The sequence below is a fragment of the Dicentrarchus labrax genome, unplaced genomic scaffold (genome assembly GCF_905237075.1).
Source record: "Dicentrarchus labrax unplaced genomic scaffold, dlabrax2021, whole genome shotgun sequence".
In the NCBI taxonomy this organism is placed as follows: domain Eukaryota; kingdom Metazoa; phylum Chordata; class Actinopteri; family Moronidae; genus Dicentrarchus; species Dicentrarchus labrax.
In genome coordinates, this window is record NW_026136721.1 from 22417906 (window position 1) to 22439702 (window position 21797).

General features: G+C 39.9%; 1 protein-coding gene across 1 annotated transcript in view; it reads left to right on the forward strand.

The window, feature by feature from the left end:
- The window catches only part of LOC127354626 (ankyrin-2-like), a 44279-nt gene that overhangs the window by 10549 nt on the left and 11933 nt on the right, over positions 1 to 21797 (forward strand). The window contains exons 8-39 of the mRNA XM_051384643.1: positions 1092 to 1190; positions 1624 to 1722; positions 1899 to 1997; positions 2183 to 2380; positions 2710 to 2808; positions 2921 to 3019; positions 3151 to 3249; positions 3483 to 3680; positions 3802 to 3900; positions 4125 to 4223; positions 4604 to 4801; positions 5115 to 5213; positions 5580 to 5678; positions 5808 to 5906; positions 6021 to 6119; positions 6232 to 6304; positions 6461 to 6511; positions 7361 to 7487; positions 7602 to 7680; positions 7994 to 8097; positions 8492 to 8527; positions 9125 to 9349; positions 9547 to 9645; positions 10119 to 10273; positions 10562 to 10773; positions 10874 to 11081; positions 11366 to 11462; positions 11635 to 11863; positions 12147 to 12272; positions 12371 to 12493; positions 12578 to 12610; positions 12704 to 12725. Coding sequence (XP_051240603.1) covers positions 1092 to 1190; positions 1624 to 1722; positions 1899 to 1997; positions 2183 to 2380; positions 2710 to 2808; positions 2921 to 3019; positions 3151 to 3249; positions 3483 to 3680; positions 3802 to 3900; positions 4125 to 4223; positions 4604 to 4801; positions 5115 to 5213; positions 5580 to 5678; positions 5808 to 5906; positions 6021 to 6119; positions 6232 to 6304; positions 6461 to 6511; positions 7361 to 7487; positions 7602 to 7680; positions 7994 to 8097; positions 8492 to 8527; positions 9125 to 9349; positions 9547 to 9645; positions 10119 to 10273; positions 10562 to 10773; positions 10874 to 11081; positions 11366 to 11462; positions 11635 to 11863; positions 12147 to 12272; positions 12371 to 12493; positions 12578 to 12610; positions 12704 to 12725 — 3781 coding nt within the window. The remainder of the gene's footprint in view (positions 1 to 1091; positions 1191 to 1623; positions 1723 to 1898; positions 1998 to 2182; positions 2381 to 2709; positions 2809 to 2920; positions 3020 to 3150; positions 3250 to 3482; positions 3681 to 3801; positions 3901 to 4124; positions 4224 to 4603; positions 4802 to 5114; positions 5214 to 5579; positions 5679 to 5807; positions 5907 to 6020; positions 6120 to 6231; positions 6305 to 6460; positions 6512 to 7360; positions 7488 to 7601; positions 7681 to 7993; positions 8098 to 8491; positions 8528 to 9124; positions 9350 to 9546; positions 9646 to 10118; positions 10274 to 10561; positions 10774 to 10873; positions 11082 to 11365; positions 11463 to 11634; positions 11864 to 12146; positions 12273 to 12370; positions 12494 to 12577; positions 12611 to 12703; positions 12726 to 21797) is intronic.

The window sequence follows — 21797 nt, forward strand, 5'->3', positions numbered from 1 at the left end:
CTTTTGTCCCGATCTGTCCCTTATTTAACAAGGACTTGTGAAGTCCTGCATGTCTGAATTATGAACCATTAATATGAATGCATGCAGCTGACTATGCTGTACTACACACTCCTGCATGGCTGACAGTAATAGACATTTTGTTGTATTAACAGATCCCAGAGAATCTTCTTCTATTGCATTTCAATTATAGATTATTTGTTTTACATTTCTGTATCTCTTTGTGTATACGTCATTATTTTAACAAATTCTTTACAGATTTTTAACTGAAACACTGACATCATTCCAATAAAATTTCACTTCTTTGTTTATTGCTCTTTTTCTCTGCATAACCTACAGCATGTGTACTTTTAAGCACATTGATAGCATTGTTTTTCCTCTTTGAAAACACGTTGTTGATCTTTAAGTTAACTCTGTTTCTTAATTAAATTGCACCATGTCTATCAGAATGGGAAGGTAAGGAGTAAACCCACCTACAACTGTGTACTGTAGATATTTATATATATATAGCTTATATATAAATGTCAATTTGTCTGTCCAAGTAGATACACATAGTGCGTAGTTGCTTTGTGTGTTTCAGTTTTGGTTTTTAATGTCCATTGTGTTAAACGTTTAGTGTCCAGAAATCAAACTGCTTTGATTTTTTTCACCAGTTGTTTTTTTTTTCAGTGAGCATGGCAGAATTACAGGGTTTATTGCATGCATTATGTATTGCATGAGCTATTTTGAGGGTATGCTCATTTTTTATGCTTCTTCTTACACTGACGTGTCTGGTTTCTTTTTTCAGCATGCTGCCTCATTGTAATACTGCTTCAGTAGAATCAGGCTTCTTTTCTGTATCTGCTACAGAAAATCTGTGATTCCTTCCTTCCTTCTTTCTTTCCTTTCTCTCTTCCTCTCTTCCTCTCTTTCTTGTACTCGTTCTTTCTTTCTTTTTGTCTCATTTCATCTAACTTTGCTCTTCTTTTGCAACTGTTCTCCTTTTCCCTCACTTGCTGTTTCAAACAATCTTCTCTTTCTACCTTTTTTCCATCTTCTTTTCCTTTCCTTCTCTCTCTTTCCTCCCCTCCTTTCTCCTCATCTCTCTCAAACAGAGTGGGTTCACTCCTCTGCACATCGCGGCTCATTATGGTAACGTGAATGTCTCCACGCTGTTGCTGAACAGAGGAGCTGCTGTGGACTTCACAGCCAGGGTAGCGACCCATTTCCCCTTCTTGGCTTTCTGTACTGCTGTCTAATAAAACTTGACATGTGTTTTTACATTGAGACTTGCAGAGCAGTGTGTTTACTATTTACCATAATAACTTTCCCTTTTAATCATAGACTTTATTAACTGCATATTCCCTTAGCCTGTCAAAGGTTACATTTGTTCTTGCATGTTTTCAGCTAATTCCTTGAGATTGGTACATGAAATTAGTTTTAGTTTCTTTAATACAGTTGGGTAGTTTCTATTATTGCCCTCAACTCTATTATTAAAACAGATTCTGGGACATTTCCATGTGATGTGTACTTGGCGTGGTAATGTCAGCTCCCAATCACAACCATGAATTATATTTTTGCTATGTAAATTATGTAAACTAGTTGTTTGTGGTAAAGTTCACTTTGTTTTCTTGCCTTCCTTGTCAGAATGGGATAACGCCTCTCCATGTGGCCTCCAAAAGAGGCAATACCAACATGGTGGCCCTGCTGCTGGACCGAGGGGGTCAGATAGATGCTAAAACCAGGGTGAGATTCTCTAAATAGTCCCATTTCTGCAGCTACCCCTAGTATCTGCTTACTGTAATAGAATATACCAACCACTGGGCAATTACCTTTTTTGTCTAAACAGACAAACTGGATTCATGTCTACACACTGTATATATTTACGTGTTTGCGCCTGTGCACGTGTCATTGTCCTGCAGGATGGGCTGACCCCCCTGCACTGTGCAGCCAGAAGTGGACACGACCCAGCAGTGGAAATTCTGCTGGAGAGAGGAGCTCCCATCTTAGCCAGAACCAAGGTAGTGTATGGCTGAGTCAGCATGCTCTAGAATCTTTTCTACCACTAATTAAATGTCTTGAGTTTTGAATTTTGCTAAAGCATGCAGTTATTTAATCCAAAAACTTCAGGCTTTCAGTAGTATTTTACTTTTCAAATTTTTTCTGACCTCCCTCCCCATGTGTCATCGCTGTTGTCCTCACACAGAACGGACTGTCCCCACTGCATATGTCGGCCCAAGGAGACCACGTAGAGTGTGTTAAACTCCTGCTGCAGCACAAGGCGCCTGTTGATGATGTCACATTGGACTACCTCACAGCGCTGCACGTCGCCGCTCACTGTGGCCACTACAGAGTCACCAAGCTTCTGCTGGACAAGAAGGCCAATCCCAATGTCAGAGCACTGGTATGGATTCACAGAACAAACAACTACACAGACACATACAAATATAAGCCCATGCAGATATACACAAGAACATAACCATGTTCAGACAGGAAGAGTTAGCAGAAGATAATATAGTGTGTGGAGTGAGTGCTTTTTATTCCTATAAAACCTGTTAAAACAAATTAAATATAGCAAAACAGCACAATTTTCTTTAATAAGACATTAATTTTTAGAATTTATTCACCAATATAATTTAGATTGTACAATATAGATCACAACTACATTTCCTCCTCCAGATGTATGTAGATATAGTCATTATCTGTTTATTTCTCTGTCGCTCTCTCTACCAGAACGGTTTTACTCCTCTCCATATTGCTTGTAAGAAGAACAGAGTGAAGGTGATGGAACTGTTGGTCAAATATGGAGCCTCCATTCAGGCCATTACTGAGGTGAGACACTTTGTGGGAATGTGTCAGTATGAACACAATAACCTTTATTGAATAGATTTTTGCATTTTATGCTCATCTTACTGACTCTGTCGCTGTCTCCTTCTTTTTCTAGTCTGGTCTGACGCCCATCCATGTATCTGCCTTCATGGGCCACCTCAACATTGTTTTACTTCTGCTACAGAATGGAGCATCTCCTGACGTCCGTAACATTGTGAGTTTTCACAAATAATCAGTTCATCTATATCTCACAGAAATACATGTGGCAGAAAGTAAACAGCATTTTTCAACCATCAGTTTTTGAACTACTGAGCAGGTATTCTTCGTTCTGTCTTTGCATATCAGCGTGGTGAGACAGCCCTCCACATGGCAGCACGAGCAGGTCAGATGGAAGTGGTTCGCTGTTTGCTGAGGAACGGAGCGTTGGTGGATGCCATGGCCAGGGTGAGTCAGCTGTGGCCTCATCAGAGTTAATCACGGTTTCCTTCTGTTTATCATAAATAGGCATATGTCATCCACTGGCTTGCAGACACATACTCGTGGGTCTTGCCTGCCTTAGCTCTGGCTACTGTGTCTCTATTTTTTATAATTCCATTGCCTGTCTCTCTGGTCCTTTTGTTTCTCTCCCATATTACTCACTCTCATATTTGTACAACCTGTTCATCCCTCAACCACAGGAGGACCAGACTCCCCTCCACATTGCTTCCCGTTTGGGGAAAACTGATATTGTCCAGTTGCTGCTGCAGCACATGGCTCATCCAGATGCTGCCACCACCAACGGCTACACTCCCCTCCACATTTCAGCCAGGGAGGGCCAGGTAGAGACTGCTGCCGTGCTGCTGGAAGCCGGAGCCTCACATTCACTGGCCACAAAGGTAAGCAGAAGATAGAACATGATGCAAACAGACAGAGACTGACAAAAACCTTATCAAACACACAGATTCGAGAATCTTCAGTAGGCATTAAGAGTTTGGACATCCCTTTTTCCCTCTACAGAAAGGATTCACTCCATTACATGTAGCAGCTAAATATGGAAGCCTCGATGTAGCACAACTTCTCCTTCAACGCAAAGCTCTCACTGATGATGCTGGCAAGGTGAACTGACAGTCAGGATTATTTCTACACATTTGAATACTGAAATATAGTCAGATTCTGTGAACTGTATCATTCAGGGCCTGAAGAGAATGAATTTGTGTCTCTAGATTAGACTCATTATAGAATAGAATAGATCTGTTGTAAGCAGAAGGACAAAACACAATAAAATCACAAATGTACACTGTTCCATTACAGAAATATCAATCAAATGTTTCCTCTTACAGAATGGCCTAACTCCACTACATGTGGCATCTCATTATGACAACCAAGACGTAGCTCTGCTGCTGCTGGATAAAGGGGCCTCGCCTCATGCTACTGCAAAGGTTGGACAAAGGATTTTAAAGAAGAAAAATTACGTCACAGTTTGTATGTGCTGCTTTGTGGTGTAGCAGTTATTTTGTGATCAAGCACTGCAGTTTACTTTTTGGATGAACACTTTTCCTCAGCTTACTGCAAGATTATTTCTTATTTCAAAAAGAGGATTTTACATTATAATAGTGATGGCATACTAGAGAGTGACACTAAGAAGCTGATACCAAAACCTGAGATATTCTTGATGTTTTAGATTTTAGCTGAATTGGGGAAAAAACCCAACTGTCTGTTTTTTTCAGCCACTGTTCAAAATGTATCAGGTGAATCTTACCCATATACTGTAAAGTGATATTTTTATAGGATGCCACTGTTCACCTTCCTCCCTTTCCAGAATGGCTACACTCCTCTTCACATTGCAGCCAAAAAGAACCAGACAAACATTGCATTAGCGCTGCTGCAGTATGGAGCAGAGACCAACATTCTCACCAAGCAGGGAGTCAGCCCTCTACACCTGGCAGCCCAGGAAGGACACGCTGAGATGGCCAGCCTGCTCCTGGGCAAAGGAGCTCACGTCAACGCAGTCACAAAGGTCACACAAAAACACAGACATGTCCTAATACTTACATACCTAAAATACCTAATACTACCTAATACTTACAGACACACTGTGTTGATACCAATTAGACACAACATCTATTCCTAAGGGTGCAGGTAGAACAATTAGTTCTTACATTTTCTGCAAGATTAGGGACAATCTTTTGTTTTTAATCCTGCAACCATCCAGATGATTCAGATATGCAACAGGGATTGAGTTATCGGTCCATGTTTTTCTGTCGTGCCTCACATAACACTGTGTATAATTTACAAATCAAGTGTTTAACTCTGTGCTTTGTATGTTACAGAGCGGACTGACCCCTCTGCATCTTGCAGCCCAAGAAGACAGGGTGAATGCAGCAGAAGTACTGGCCAAACATGATGCCAACTTGGATCAGCAAACTAAGGTACAAACGCACACATACACACACATGAATGTACACCCAAACACAGTAAAAGGCACATACAGACAGAAATGAACCACTAATTATGTAAATGTAGAGACAAGGATTGTTTTTAATTCTGTGGAGAAGTCATGGAATTATACACACGGATTAATTCATAGGGGTTCCCTGGGTGAATTATATAACTTACATTCACTGCAGGCGGTGTCCTTTACCAGTAAAGAATGTCCCAACCAGTAAATCACATAAAGATACATTACATATAAATACAGCATATCTGCCACCTACTGGCTTTAGGGGAGCATGGCAAAGCTTCTTCACAAACTGTTTTTTAATCTCTATCACCTCTTCATCCTCTCTATACCTCAGCTTGGATACACTCCTCTAATAGTGGCCTGTCACTATGGAAATGCAAAGATTGTCAACTTCCTGTTACAACAAGGTGCCAGCGTCAATGCCAAAACCAAGGTAAAATTCAAATGTCAATCTTCAAGTGTAGAAACTCTGATCACTTTAAACTCCAAGAATAAGCACAAGACAAAATACAGTTAATGTTATTTTAGTTTTAAATTTAATTTCCTTTCTTTCATTCTACAGAATGGATACACACCTCTTCACCAGGCAGCACAACAAGGGAACACACACATCATCAATGTGTTGCTACAGCATGGCGCCAAGCCCAATGCTACCACAGTGGTAAGAAAAAAAACATTGATTTACTCTACTTTTATTAATAAGCAAAAAAAAAGTAAGGAAAGAGTATTGTCACTTTTATGTCTCATGAGAACTGAATATCTGTCTTTCTCTTAGAATGGAAACACGGCTCTGTCTATTGCCAGACGTCTGGGTTACATCTCTGTAGTGGACACACTGAAAGTTGTCACAGAGGAGGTCATCACTACCACAACGGTAAGCTTGTGATAACAGTAGGTTTTGTCCGTAATTTTCCCAGAATACCCAATTAACCGTTCTATATTTTGGTTGTCTTTTTCCATGACTGGGAATGGGGGGGTCACATCAGACGGTCACAGAGAAACACAAGCTCAATGTGCCTGAGACCATGACTGAGATCCTCGATGTGTCTGATGAAGAAGGTGAGTTCACTCAAACAGACAAAGCAAAAAAAAAGATTAATTGACCTTTAAATAAAAACTGTTAGCTCAGTTTCACCTTGTTCAGTACCCATGAAGAGCTGTGTATTGTGGGTGATGTAGTTGTAGCTGAGGGTCTTAAACCTGTATGTTTCATAGCTTTGAGGCTGGAAGACGAGCCATTGTCTGAGATGTCTGTGGAGCTGGAAGGTACTGCAGAATGTCTGGCCGGCTCTGCCAGCTTGGACTATATTTGTGTTCCTGTCACTAATCAGTGTGATCATATTGGTTGTGATGATGCATTTCCTTTGCTAAAACAAAGAATTTTGAGAATGTTTTACTCTCAAATTTGTAATGCCCAAGTCTTCTGTCTCTAGAGTCTATGCAGTTAATATGACTGACAGTTGTTGTTTCTATGCCTGATTTTGCATAAGCTGACCTTCTTTAATCTAACAGCTTGTTGTTTATAGGGTGTAATCAGAACTTTGATGATTGTGAGTTCATGCAGTGGTGAAAACTCCTGCATGAAGTGTGCGGGACTATGGCTATGATCGTGACACTTACAGTGATTATGGATGAGTGAGGAATGCACTGATTCAGTAATGCTGGTTACAGTAATGCATTTTCCGCAATGCCTACAGAACCAAAGCAATTTACAAGCACTGCTCAGATGCAATGTCACATTCACAAATGATTATCGCTCACAAATTGCAGATACATTTGTGAGGCTCTCACATGCTCATGCATGTGCCCCCAAGTTTGGTGTTTGTTCTCATAAATGAACCATGTCAAAATGAGCAAGAAGAAAATGATCTCATGTTTCAAATCACAACTAGTATGTTGAAAATTTTGTGTAACAGCACAGAGACTGGAAATTCTCACGTGGTTCAATGACCTGCGATAGAAAGGACAAGCAGTGGCATTGTGCACATGTTTAAATAGATACAGCCATAAAAGTTCCAGCACTTCCTGGCCAGGTGGACATACAGCAGTTTTAGTTTCTCATAGAAAATTACCTTTTTTATTCAATTTCTCAAATGGCACATTTTGTTTTTCCAGGTGAGGACACTATGACAGGTGATGGAGGAGAGTATCTGAGAGCAGAGGATCTAAGAGAACTGGGAGACGACTCTCTGCCAGGACACTACCTGGATGGCTTCAGCTACATGAGCCACAACCTAGACAGGTCAGCACATGTGTATTTATTCCTTCACCCACTACTGTTGAACAACCTGCCTTGATGCAAACATACAAACAGACGGATACATACAAAAGACGATCCAACTTGTTTTTTTAACAGGCCGCAGCACACTCCCATTCACCAAAGTTTCCATCAGAGAGAGGGAGTTCTCATCGAAGAGGTGCTTACAAGTCACCAGGTGAGAACAAAGTGGACAAAAAGTGTATGGTTGTCACTGTTGATTTTACTTGAATTTTAATTTTAGTATTTCCAAAATGTTGTTAAAATTCTCTTTAAATTCATAATTTCATAATAATAACTTGTGTTTTCATTTTTTGTGAAGCCCTTTGTAACATTGGTTTTATTAAAAGTGCTCTATAAATAAAGATTATTAATACTATTATTAATTTGGTTTGGCTATCTAAGATAACCTTACCTAAGGTATTTTTAGTTTATAATATTTGAGAATGTTGAATGTCTTGTGGGACCTGCTGATGTTTGTTGCTCTGTAGGTATCAGCGCTGTCTAGAGAGCATGAAAAGGACTCATTCCGTCTGAGCTGGGGTGCTGAGCACCTTGATAATGTGGTCCTGTCCTCCAGTCTGCTACACTCTGGGTACACACACACACACACACACACCCACACACAAACACGCACTCACACAAACACACACACACACACACACACACACACACACACACACACATTCTCACTGTTTCCTGGTGTAAGAGTCTTTCACTTGCTTTTATTCACTATCAGGTGTGTATGAGTCACATCTGGATCAGTTTTAATTTTTCACTCCTTCACGTCTGTATTTTCTACTCTGTCATTCTTTTATCTTTTGCTTCTGTGTCTTTTTCTGTCTCTGGACAGGTTTTTCTTACATTTACCTATTCTTTATTCTCTTTTTATCTATTTGTGTATGCTCTTGTTGCTTCTTTGTGCACTCTCTTGTCTTGGCTGTGTTTGTGATTGTTTGTGTATGTGTGTCGTTGTATTCTGCTTCTAGCCGTTCCTCTCCATGCCTAGACCATGACAACAGCAGGTGATACTCTTTATTTTGGCTTTCTTTTTTACCCTTTCTTCTCTCCTCTGTGCCCTAGCGTTTTTTCTCATTCACTATTAAATGATCTTCTCATTCCCATCCTATTTGTCTGCATGATTTCATAATGCATGATTTTACATTTCCAGGGTTCAGGTTTTGTTAACTACAGATTTTTCAACCAAGTTATTTCATCCTTGATGCAGATTTTGACTCCCCTTAATATCAAACATCTGCTGATACATAGATCCAATAAACCACTGATACCTATTTGCTCCTTGACACATGAAACCCTCCAGAAAGAATCTTGTTCAGTGCCCTCCCCTTTGCTTGCCTGGCTTGCAAATTAAAGATAGAGTGGAATGAAACTGGAGAGGATTGAAAGAGAACAGACTCGAATAAAATATTATCTGCTGAGATGTGCTTGTTGCTATATCAGTACTGAATGGTATCATAAAAAAATGCTTCCTAACTGTAATGCCAGTTGCTTTGTCTGCATGGATGCTCACAGTGAACATACCTAACATCAGAAATATTGCATTTAATAACAACCAGTTAATTAACTATTAATTTGATTTCTTGCCTGACCCTTTTCTTCAGCTTCCTGGTCAGCTTCATGGTAGATGCCAGGGGCGGGGCCATGCGCGGTTGCCGTCACAATGGCCTGCGAATCATCGTACCACCACGAAAGTGTTCTGCACCCACACGGGTGACATGCAGGCTGGTGAAGAGACACCGTCTGGCCTCTATGCCTCCTATGGTGGAGGGCGAGGGGCTGGCTGGTCGCATCATAGAAGTGGGACCCACTGGAGCCCAGTTCCTGGGGTAAGTGTGTGTTTGAGTGTGTGTGTGTGTGTGTGTGTGTGTGTGTGTGTGTGTGTGTGTGTGTGTGTGTGTGTGTGTGTGTGTACCATATGTGTGTTTGAATTTGTGTGTATTTGCTTGTGGGAGTGTGTTTACACTGTTGTCTGGTGTGTTCATATTTTCTTCTTCACTCCCCCTCTGTGCTGCGTATGGATCAGTAAGCTCCACCTTCCCACAGCTCCGCCCCCTCTAAATGAGGGTGAGAGCCTGGTCAGTCGCATCCTGCAGCTGGGTCCTCCAGGAACAAAGTTCCTCGGGTAGGACCTTGGTTGGGGTACACCCTACCATCCTGGAAGTGGTCACATAATCACCCATATTTTCTCACCCTGTCCACCTGACTTTTTATTTTTATTTTTTTACTTTACTTCCTTTGCTTCTTGGTACTATATAAGTGCAAGCCTTAGTCTGAAACCACCTGACTTGTTGCCTTGTGATTGAGTTATCCCCTTGCTTTCCTCAGTTTATAGTACCAATCCCAAGACTTGTTTGTAGTTGAATTCTGCTCCTGATGTGGAATGGATGTTCTCTATATGTTTAAACATTTTTTAAAGGACTTTTCCATGAATATTTTGTTGGGCATGAAAATTAGATATTTAAAAACTCAAATTTGAATCTTGTGTTCTTTTGTTCTGTTTGTTTCTTTTTTATATAAAGTCATACATAAATCAACCAAACATCACATACTTTTAAGTTCAATTTGTGTTTCACTTTACCTTATCACTCCTTTTAGGCCTGTGATTGTGGAGATACCCCATTTTGCAGCTCTGCGGGGCACAGAGAGAGAGTTAGTGATCTTGAGGAGTGAAACAGGGGAGAGCTGGAGGGAACACCACTGTGACTTCACTGAAGAGGAACTGAACCAGATACTTAACGGAATGGATGAAAGTAAGCAGCTAGACTGATGCAAAACAAGGGTTTTTGATACAAAAAACACATAACGGTACAGAAACTTTAAGCCACAATATGATCACATTAAGCCATCAAACAGGCCACAGTACTGTAGACTGGTGAAACAGAACAAAGCTGCCTTTTAGATTACACTGTTGAGATAATAATGGGAAGCAAAAAGTAGGGGTAATGAATGATGGAGGAACACCACTACCTCCACTTTCCAGACTTCACACAATTAACTGCTCTTATGGTATTTATACTGAATGTTTCTGATCTTCATAGAACTTGATTCCCCTGAGGAGCTTGAGAAGAAAAGAATATGCCGCATCATCACGCGAGACTTCCCACAGTATTTTGCAGTGGTGTCACGGATAAAGCAGGACAGTCATTTGATTGGACCAGAGGGCGGGGTCCTCAGTAGTACTCTTGTGCCTCAGGTCCAGGCTGTCTTCCCTGAAGGTGCCCTCACCAAGAAGATCAGAGTTGGGCTACAGGTACATACAGTGCATTTTTTGGCCAGACACAAATCTATGAATTGTTCAAAGCTAAGGCAACCAATAAAGTTATGTTAATACATTTTATACCTTGTTCTAGGCTCAGCCCATTGATGTAGAGGTGGTGAGAAAGATTCTTGGTATGAAAGCCACATTCAGCTCAATTGTCACATTGGAGCCAAGAAGGAGGAAGTTCCACAAACCGATCACCATGACAATCCCTATCCCCAAGAGCTCCAACAGTGATGGGCCAAGCACAGAGTTCATTGGGGAGACCCCCACCTTACGTTTGCTTTGCAGCATTACAGGTATGTTTGGGGAATAATCATCATTATCAATATCAGCAAACAATGAAAATACAGCTCATTATCAGCTACCATTAGATATTTGTCGTAATGTAAGATAGTCAAAACTAACACTTACAATCCTCTGTAACATAATGTTATCTATTCAATGAAACATGTTATATTACATCTTATGAGAAGCCAATGCAGCTTTTTTGTAGAGAAATCCTGTCATAATTTGTATTTTCTTTTAAATTTAAAAAATAATCATGACAGGTTACGTAATAAATCATGGGTCTGTGTTTCAGGTGGAACCACTCCTGCCCAATGGGAGGACATCACTGGCTCTACACCTCTCACCTTTGTTAACCAATGTGTTTCATTCACTACAAATGTGTCAGCGAGGTAAATTAGCATTGAAATCATATGTCCATCACAAAAAACATATTTTTTCTGATGTACTCCTTTGCTTTATTTAGGTAATTGTACATTATACCATGAGTTCCATGAGTACTGCATACTGTGTAACTACGAGGTGATATCAGTAACTGACTTAAAGTCTTATTCTTATTCCTAGGTTCTGGCTGATAGACTGCAGACAGATCCAGGAGTCTGTTAGTTTTGCCTCTCAGCTGTACAGAGAGATCATCTGTGTTCCATACATGGCCAAATTTGTCATTTTTGCTAAAACACTGGACCCCATTGAGGCCCGCCTACGCTGTTTCTGCATGACAGACGACAAGATGGACAAGACCCTAGAGCAGCAAGAGAACTTCACTGAAGTTGCCCGTAGTCGAGATGTTGAGGTGTGTGATCATGGGGAATAAATAAGATTACAAGATTAGAATAAAATAGAAGCTTATGGAGAATGTATAATGGGAAGTGAATGGAAATTAAAAGTGAAGTTGGTGAAGTAGTTGAAGCAGATACCTTACGCAACTCTAGAAAGAGGTTAACACAGCCTGCCAACTGGTTATTATTAATACAATTCATGTTCTTAACAAATCTGACAATACTGTTTTCCAAGATTTGAGATAGACCTTTATAGTTTGTTTATATCATGAAAACAGCTCTTATATCCATACACAGGTGCTAGAGGGAAAACCTATATTTGCTGACTGCTTTGGAAACCTGGTGCCTCTCACCAAGAGTGGACAGCACCATGTGTTCAGCTTCTTTGCCTTCAAGGAAAACCGACTAGCTCTCTTCATCAAAGTATGACTACACATTGGATAAAAATGTCTGACATTTCTAATTCAGAAATTCAGATGTGTGTAATTAATGGACTGAATTGTTGTTTAATTAATGGACAGATTAGAGACACAGCACAGGAGCCATGTGGTCGCCTGTCCTTCACCAAGGAGCCACGCACGTACCGTAGTCTTACCCACAATGCTATCTGCAACCTTAACATCACTCTCCCAACATACTCAAAGGTTAGTTTGAATATAATAATAGTAAATTAATTTTAGCTGCAGTAACTGCATTATTTGCTTTCATTCTTTTATGCTTCTCTTTAGGAGTCTGATTCAGACCAAGATGCAGATGATGAGGTAAATAAAGTTTACTTGATACAGTACTAAAACAAAGAAAGAATAATATAATCAGGTTGTAGCTAACTGCTGTCTTGTTTGCCTTTTTTGCAGAGTGAGAAGAGTGACAAGAAATGTAAGTCAAACTCTGTTGTTTTGCAATATTTGTGTCTCATGTTAGAGTGTAACCTTTAAAAGTTTTTAGAATAATTTTAGAAATATGTTCATACATTTGAGAAATGTTACAATCCATTTTTCAGTGGTCAGTGTTGGCACTGAGGGTACCAGAGTATAATTTTTTAAAAATTATATATTGAGTTCAACATAAGAGTAACGGTCATTAATGTTATAAAGTAAATTAGTTAGTTTAGATCTGTATGTGCTATAAGATGCACTGATTGATTTATTACTTTCCATTTGGATTAACCCTGCTCTTTTATTTTGCTCTACTAACACTGTGTATAGTCACATGTTTGTTACTGGCAGCTATGCTATGGCTGATGTACTCTGCATTCCCCTCACTTCACACTGACTTTCTCCCACCCATATCATTTAAATTGTCTGTAATTGACCCTTTGTTTTGTTTTTTAATGAATCATGAGTGAAGGTCAAAATAATACTTTTCATTCAAGTAAACTCAAAATTGCTTTGATTTTTTAAAAAAAAAAAAATAATATATATATAATTTTTTACCAATTATCTTCTTAGATGACATTCCTGTAACAGATTATAGTAGCATGCTGAACGAACAACATCATGTTGTTTGTTCTTTGTTGAAAGTTATTTTTATATTATTTTTATTATTATCCTTTATTTATATGAATTTGGCCACTGCTTTTTAAAGTCAACTTCCTAAGTTGCTTTCATTCATTCATTTGGTTGCACTACAAATCTTTTTTTTTTTTTTCATCACTACTTTTTTCTGTATGTGAACTAATAGTGCTATAAGGTCACAAAACACAGTGAATCACTATATAACAACATTTACAAATCTAACCTGCAGGGATTTGATACCATGGAAAATGTACATATCTAAAGAAAAAGTGCTACTTTTTCATTAATTATAATGAAAAAATAAAATGAAGAATTTACTTATATATGATGTAATTTCTCAAAGTTAAGTGAAGGGAGTAAGTATTTTACATTGCTTACAAATACTAAGCACTGTCAAAATTTAAAACAGACTCAAAAAATCTATTACCAATGACCTGATACCTTACATTAATAACTTACCTCACATCTCCTCTTACTTAAAACCCTCCATTAATTTTGTTATTAAAAGTTTATGTTTTATATATTTTAAAACTTTAATTTGTAGGCAGACATGACTCTTCATGTCAGCAACAATCTTGAGAAGTTTTGTTTGTCTGTTTCACTTCTTTTCTGTCCTTTGTTTCATATGTAGGTTCCTCTGTTCCCCTTGTTTTTTATATATATTTTGTGTTAAATTTTTGAATATGTCATCAAACAAATTAGATAAATATTATTCTTGTCCATATTCTACCTGTTTTGTTACTCCTCCTGGCTTTGCTTTTGCTGTTGCTGCTCTACTCTCCTCCAAACTCTTCTGGATCACTTTGTCATCTTCTTTTTGGTCTTCTTTTCAAGACTCCCTTATCTTCTGCCCTGTCATTCTTCTCCTTGCTCTGTGAACTGAAGATGGATTTTTGATGGCATTGTCTTGATCACAGTTTTCTGATGTCTCTCTTCCCCACTTTATTTGTCCCTTATGTTCTTTACCCCCTTTTTGGTTTAAATGAAACTTTTTTAAATTGAAGACGATGAATCTGAATCAACTGAGACATTCTCCCTGAGAACTAACCAACCTCTTGACCCTGCAACCCTCGCAAGCCCGGACCTGCTTTCAGACATGTCAGACATCAAAATATCTGCTTTTTTGCTTGCAGAGCAATATGAAGAGAGAGCTGGAGCTAGAGGGCTAGGGGAAAAAGTGCTAGATGCTAAAAAAGAGAAATGGGATTCACTCTATGGGACAAAGACTGTTGAAATAAAGTGTTCCCCTGTCGAAGAACCAGTCTTTAAGGAGATTTGCGTTGACAGGCAGACTTCAAGTAGATCTGCCACTGAGGTCAGAGACATGACAGGCATAGTCTCACACCTCAGCATGGACATGGACCAGTACCTGGAACAGAGACCTGTAGTGACATATGGTTCTCAAGAAGACCTTGTTCAAGATAGATTTGAGCAGGTTGTTGTAAAGCGTGATGGCAAACGGCGTCCCCCAGATATCAAGAAACCTATTAGGAAGAAACTTAGAGACAGAGAGCGTTCTGGATGCAGCAGCTCTGAGGGTGAGCTGGAGAGGATGAGCTCTGAGGAGTCCTTAGATGGTGACGCTATTCTTAAGGAGAATGCCCTTGTACCCTGCACCACAGTTATGGATCCTCCAGCTTCTCCCTTAGTGGTAGAAGAACCTATTGGGTCTATAAAGGACAAAGTTAAAGCTTTACAGACCAAAGTCAAAGAGGAGGAGGTACAAGAACTAATTCCTCAGGCAAAATCTTCTATCGCCACAAAGAAGACTGAGGCAGACATGCCAGAACTTCCCAGAGTTCCCAAGTCTCCTAAATCCCCCAGATCTCAGACAGAAAGATTAGAGGAGACTATGTCTGTTAAGGATCTGCTGAAAGCATTCCAGACTGGACAGGACCCTTCAAAAAATAAAGCTGGACTTTTTGAACACAAAGCAGTGGCTTCTTCTTGTATTGCAACATTGATATCTGGATCAGGAAATTCTGAAGAGATACAGAAAACTAAACAGAGCTCTAAGCAGGAGCCAAAATACCAAACCCAAACCCAGGACCACACAATTTTTTATCAACAGAGTGATGTTAAGAAACGTGACAAAACAGACTTAGATGAACTATCTGTAACCTTAATTAAAGAAAACGAAGAGGAACCACTGTCAATTTCAGATAGTGCGAACATTGAAAAGACAGTAAATTTTGCTAATACAATTCAGTGTGACATTAGAAGCCTTAGCCCACAGGGAGAAGCACCAGGGTTGTCACAGAAGGAGACTATGTCTGTGAAGGAGCTGATGAAATCATTCCAGACTGGGCATGATCCCTCAAAAACAAAACCAGAGCTTTTTGAACACAAAGCCAGAGCTTCTTGTGTTTCAACATTGATATCTGAATCAGGAGATTCTGAAGAGATACAGAAGGACGAACAAAGTCCTACACAGGAGCCAAAATCACTCATCCAGACTCAGAACCTTACAATTTTCCACCAACAGAGTGATGTCAAGAAATGTGACAAAACAGACTTAGAAGAACGATCAGTTAGGTTAATCAGAGATAGCTCAGAGGAATCATTGTTCATTTCAGATAGTGCTTATGTTGGAAAGACAGTCAAATTTGCTGATACAATTCAACCTGACAATGGAAGTATTAGCCATCAGAGAGAGGAGTCAGAGTTGTCAGATAAAGAGACTACTTCTGTGAATGAGCTGATGAAAGCATTCCAGACTGGCCAGGACCTTTCACAAAATGAAGCTGGGCTTTTTGAGCACAAAGCAGAGGCTTCTTCTGGTATTTCAACATTGATATCTGAATCAGGAAATTCTGAAGAGATACAGAAAACTGAACAGAGCCCTACGCAGGAACCAAAATCACAAACCCAAACTCAGGACCACACAATTTTTTATCAACAGAGTGATGTCAAGAAACTTGACGAAACAGACTTAGATGAACAGTCTGTAACCTTAGTTAAAGATAACGAAGAGGAACCTCAGTTAATTTCAGATAGTGCATACATTGAAAAGACAGTAAATTTTGCTGATACAATTCAGTGTGACAATGGAAGCCTTAGCTCACAGGAAGAAGCACCAGGGTTGTCACAGAAGGAGACTATGTCTGTGAAGGAGCTGATGAAATCATTCCAGCCTGGGCATGATCCCTCAAAAACAGAACCAGAGCTTTTTGAACATAGAGCCAGAGCTTCTTATGTTTCAACATTGATATCTGAATCAGAAGATTCTGTAGAGATACAGATGGACGAACAAATTCAGACACAAGAGCCAAAATCACACATCCAAACTCAGAACCTCACGATTTTCCACCAACAGAGTGATGTCAAGAAATGTGACAAAACAGACTTAGAAAAACAATCAGTTAGGTTAATCAGAGATAGCTCAGAGGAATCACTGTTAATTTCAGATAGTTCTTATGTTGGGAAGACAGTCAAATTTGCTGATACAGTTCAACCTGACGATAGAAGTGTTAGCCCACAGAGAGAGGAGCCAGAGTTGTCAAAGAAAGAGACTACTTCTGTGAAGGAGCTGATGAAAGCATTCCAGACTGGACAGGACCCTTCACAAAGTGAAGCTGGGCTTTTTGAACACAAAGCAGAGGCTTCTTCTTGTATTTCAACACTGATATCTGAATCAGGAAATTCTGAAGAGATACAGAAAACTGAACAGAGCCCAACGCAGGAACCAAAATCACAAACCCAAACTCAGGACCACACAATTTTTTATCAACAGAGTGATGTCAAGAAACGTGATGAAACAGACTTAGATGAACTATCTGTAACCTTAATTAAAGATAACGAAGAGGAACCACAGTTAATTTCAGGTAGTGTGTACATTGAAAAGACAGTACATTTTGCTGATACAATTCAATGTGACAGTGGAAGCCTTAGCCCACAGGGAGAAGCACCAGGGTTGTCACAGAAGGAGACTATGTCTGTGAAGGAGCTGATGAAATCATTCCAGCCTGGGCATGATCCCTCAAAAACAAAACCAGAGCTTTTTGAACACAGAGCCAGAGCTCCTTATGTTTCAACATTGATATCTGAATCAGAAGATTCTCTAGAGATACAGATGGACGAACAAATTCCGACACAAGAGCCAAAATCACACATCCAAACTCAGAACCTCACAATTTTCCACCAACAGAGTGATGTCAAGAAATGTGACAAAACAGACTTAGAAAAACAATCAGTAAGGTTAATCAGAGATAGCTCAGAGGAATCACTGTTAATTTCAGATAGTTCTTATGTTGGGAAGACAGTCAAATTTGCTGATACAATTCAACCTGACGATGGAAGTGTTAGCCCACAGAGAGAGGAGTCAGAGTTGTCAGAGTTGTCAGAGAAAGAGACTACTTCTGTGAAGGAGCTGATGAAAGCATTCCAGACTGGACAGGACCCTTCACAAAATGAAGCTGGGCTTTTTGAACACAAAGCAGAGGCTTCTTCTTGTATTTCAACACTGATATCTGAATCAGGAAATTCTGAAGAGATACAGAAAACTGAACAGAGCCCTAAGCAGGAGCCAAAATCACATACCCAAACTCAGGACCACACATTTTTTTATCAACAGAGTGATGTCAAGAAACGTGACGAAACAGACTTAGATGAACAATCTGTAACCTTAATTAAAGAAAACGAAGAGGAATCACAGTTAATTTCAGGTAGTGCAAACATTGAAAAGACAGTACATTTTGCTGATACAATTCAGTGTGACAATGGAAGCCTTAGCCCACAGGAAGAAGCACCAGGGTTGTCACAGAAGGAGACCATGTCTGTGAAGGAGCTGATGAAATCATTCCAGACTGGGCATGATCCCTCAAAAACAAAACCAGAGCTTTTTGAACACAAAGCCAGAGCTTCTTGTGTTTCAACATTGATATCTGAATCAGGAGATTCTGAAGAGATACAGATGGACGAACAAAGTCCTACACAGGAGCCAAAATCACTCATCCAAACTCAGAACCTCACAATTTTCCACCAAAAGAGTGATGTCAAGAAATGTGACAAAACAGACTTAGAAGAACATTCAGTAAGGTTAATCAGAGATAGCTCAGAGGAATCACTGTTAATTTCAGATATTGCTTATGTTGGAAAGACAGTCAAATTTGCTGATACAATTCAATGTGACGATGGAAGTATTAGCCAACAGAGAGAGGAGTCAGAGTTGTCAAAGAAAGAGACTACTTCTGTGAAGGAGCTGATGAAAGCATTCCAGACTGGACAGGACCCTTCACAAAATAAGGCTGGGCTTTTTGAACACAAATCAGTGGTTTCTTCTTGTATTTCAACACTGATATCTGAATCAGGAAATTCTGAAGAGATGCAGAAAACTGAACAGAGCCCAACGCAGGAACCAAAATCACAAACCCAAACTCAGGACCACACAATTTTTTATCAACAGAGTGATGTCAAGAAACGTGATAAACAGACAGATAACATCGTAACCTTAATTAAAAAAAGAGGAACCACAGTTAATTTCAGGAGTGTGTACATGAAAAACAGTACATTTCGATACAATTCAGTGGACAGTGGAAGCAGCCCACAGGGAGAGCACCAGGGTTGTCACAGAAGGAGACTATGTCGGAAGGAGCGATGAAATCATTCCAGCCGGGCATGATCCCTCAAAAACAAAACCAGAGCTTTAACACAGAGCCAGAGCTCCTATGTTTCAACATTGATATCTGAATCAGAAGATTCTGAGAGATACAGAGGACAACAAATCGACACAAGAGCCAAAACACAACCAAACTCAGAACCCACAATTCCACCAACAGAGGATGCAAAAATGGACAAAACAACTAGAAAAACAACAGTAAGGTTAATCAGAGATAGCCAGAGGAATCACTGTTAATTTCAGATAGTCTTATGTTGGGAAGACAGTCAAATTTGCGATACAATCAACCTGACATGGAAGTGTTAGCCCACAGAGAGAGGAGTCAGAGTTGTCAGAGTCAGAGAAGAGACTACTTCGAGGAGCGATGAAAGCATTCCAGACTGGACAGGACCCTCACAAAATGAAGCTGGGCTTTTGAACACAAAGCAGAGGCTTCTCGTATTTCAACACGATATCGAATCAGAAATGAAGAGATACAAAAACAACAGACCCTAAGCAGGACCAAAACACAACCCAAACCAGACCACACATTTTTTATCAACAAGTGATGCAAGAAACGTGACGAAACAGACTTAGAAACAATCGTAACCTTAATTAAAAAAACGAAGAGGAATCACAGTTAATTTCAGGTAGTCAAACATTGAAAAGACAGTACATTTCTATACAATTCAGTGACAATGGAAGCCTTAGCCCACAGGAGAAGCACCAGGGTTTCACAGAAGGAGACCATGTCTGTGAAGGAGCTGATGAAATCATTCCAGACGGCATGATCCCTCAAAAACAAAACCAGAGCTTTTGAACACAAAGCCAGAGCTTCTGTGTTTCAACATTGATATCTGAATCAGGAGATTCGAAGAGATACAGATGGACGAACAAAGTCCTACACAGGAGCCAAAATCACTCATCCAAACTCAGAACCTCACAATTTTCCACCAAAAGAGTGATGTCAAGAAATGTGACAAAACAGACTTAGAAGAACATTCAGTAAGGTTAATCAGAGATAGCTCAGAGGAATCACTGTTAATTTCAGATATTGCTTATGTTGGAAAGACAGTCAAATTTGCTGATACAATTCAATGGACGATGGAAGTATTAGCCAACAGAGAGATCAGAGTTGTCAAAGAAAGAGACTACTCTGTGAAGGAGCTGATGAAAGCATTCCAGACTGGACAGGACCCTTCACAAAATAAGGCTGGGCTTTTTGAACACAAATCAGTGGTTTCTTCTTGTATTTCAACATTGATATCTGAATCAGGAAATTCTGAAGAGATGCAGAAAACTGAACAGAGCCCTACGCAGGAGCCAAAATCACAAACCCAAACTCAGGACCACACAATTTTTTATCAACAGAGTGATGTCAAGAAACGTGACGAAACAGACTTAGCTGAACAATCTGTAAGCTTAATTAAAGATAACACTGAGGAATCACAGATGACTTCAGGTAGTGTGTACATTGAAAAGACAGTACATTTTGCTGATACAATTCAATGTGACAGAAGCCCACAGGGAGAAGCACCAGGGTTGTCACAGAAGGAGACTATGTCTGTGAAGGAGCAGATGAAATCATTCCAGCCTGGGCATGATCCCTCAAAAACAAAACCAGAGCTTTTTGAACACAAAGCCACAGCTTCTTATGTTTCAACATTGATACCTGAATCAGAGGATTTTGTAGAGATACAGAAGACTGATCACAGCGCCATGCAGGTGCCACAGTTGCAAACCCAAATACAGGATCTCACAATCTTTCACCCACAAAGTGATGTCAACATGCATGAAACATTGGATATAGAGGCTCAAACTATAGGGTTGAAGAGAGGGCTCTCTGAGGAATCACATATCATTTCAGACATTGCCTTTTTTGGAGAGACAGTAAAAATTGGTGATACAATTCAATTTGAAGATGGATGGGTTAGCCCTCAGAGCAAGGAGCCAGAGTTGTCAGGGGAGAGCCTAGTCAGGATGCAGTTAGAAGAACCTGTCATAAGCACTGGTAGGAATTTATCTGAAGACATACAGATCAGCCCTGACCGCAGACCTTCTGAGGACTTCAGTGCTGATATAAAGGCTGAGCTGGAAGAAAGTCCTGAGTACCAGCTTTTCAAGCAGACATCAGCAGCTGAAGATGTGAACTATCAGCTGGAGGCACCCGAGGAAAAGACTTTGGCTGATGATTCTGTTACAAATCCTGTATCCATCTCCAGTCACTGTATGAAAGGTTATATTGGGGAAGATGTTTCTCTTACTGAGAATCAAATGAAAGATGATGATCTAAGCCCTGAGAGTCCCAAGCATGAAGGTATGGCTGAATATGGCACAACACAAGAAATAGATCATGCACTAACAGAAGAACATTCAGGTACATGGGGAGGTGAAGAGGCAGAGAGTGAACTCAAAGAAGATTTAAAAGATATGTCAGAGGTGTTTTCAGTCACAAACAATGACTTGGATCATTGCGTAGAAGCTATACCTATGGCTAGTCGACCAATAGAAGAGGATAATGTCCAGGAGAAATTAGAAATTTTCACATCTTTCACTGATGAAAATAAAGGAGTGATATTGGATGGCACAACACAAGAAATAGACTGTGCTAAAGTGAAACATAAGGTCACAGGCAGAGGTGAAGAAATGGCAGTTGAATTTAAGGAAACCCAAGCAACCGTGACTGAAGAACTCCCAATAAAGGATGAGTGGGTAGAGAGAAAGACTTCATATCCAACATCTACAAAAGTAAAGGAGATGTCAGGTATGCTATCACTGCTTAACAGTGACTTGGACAAGTACCTCAAGGACAGGCCAATGAAAAGTAGGCATCCAGAG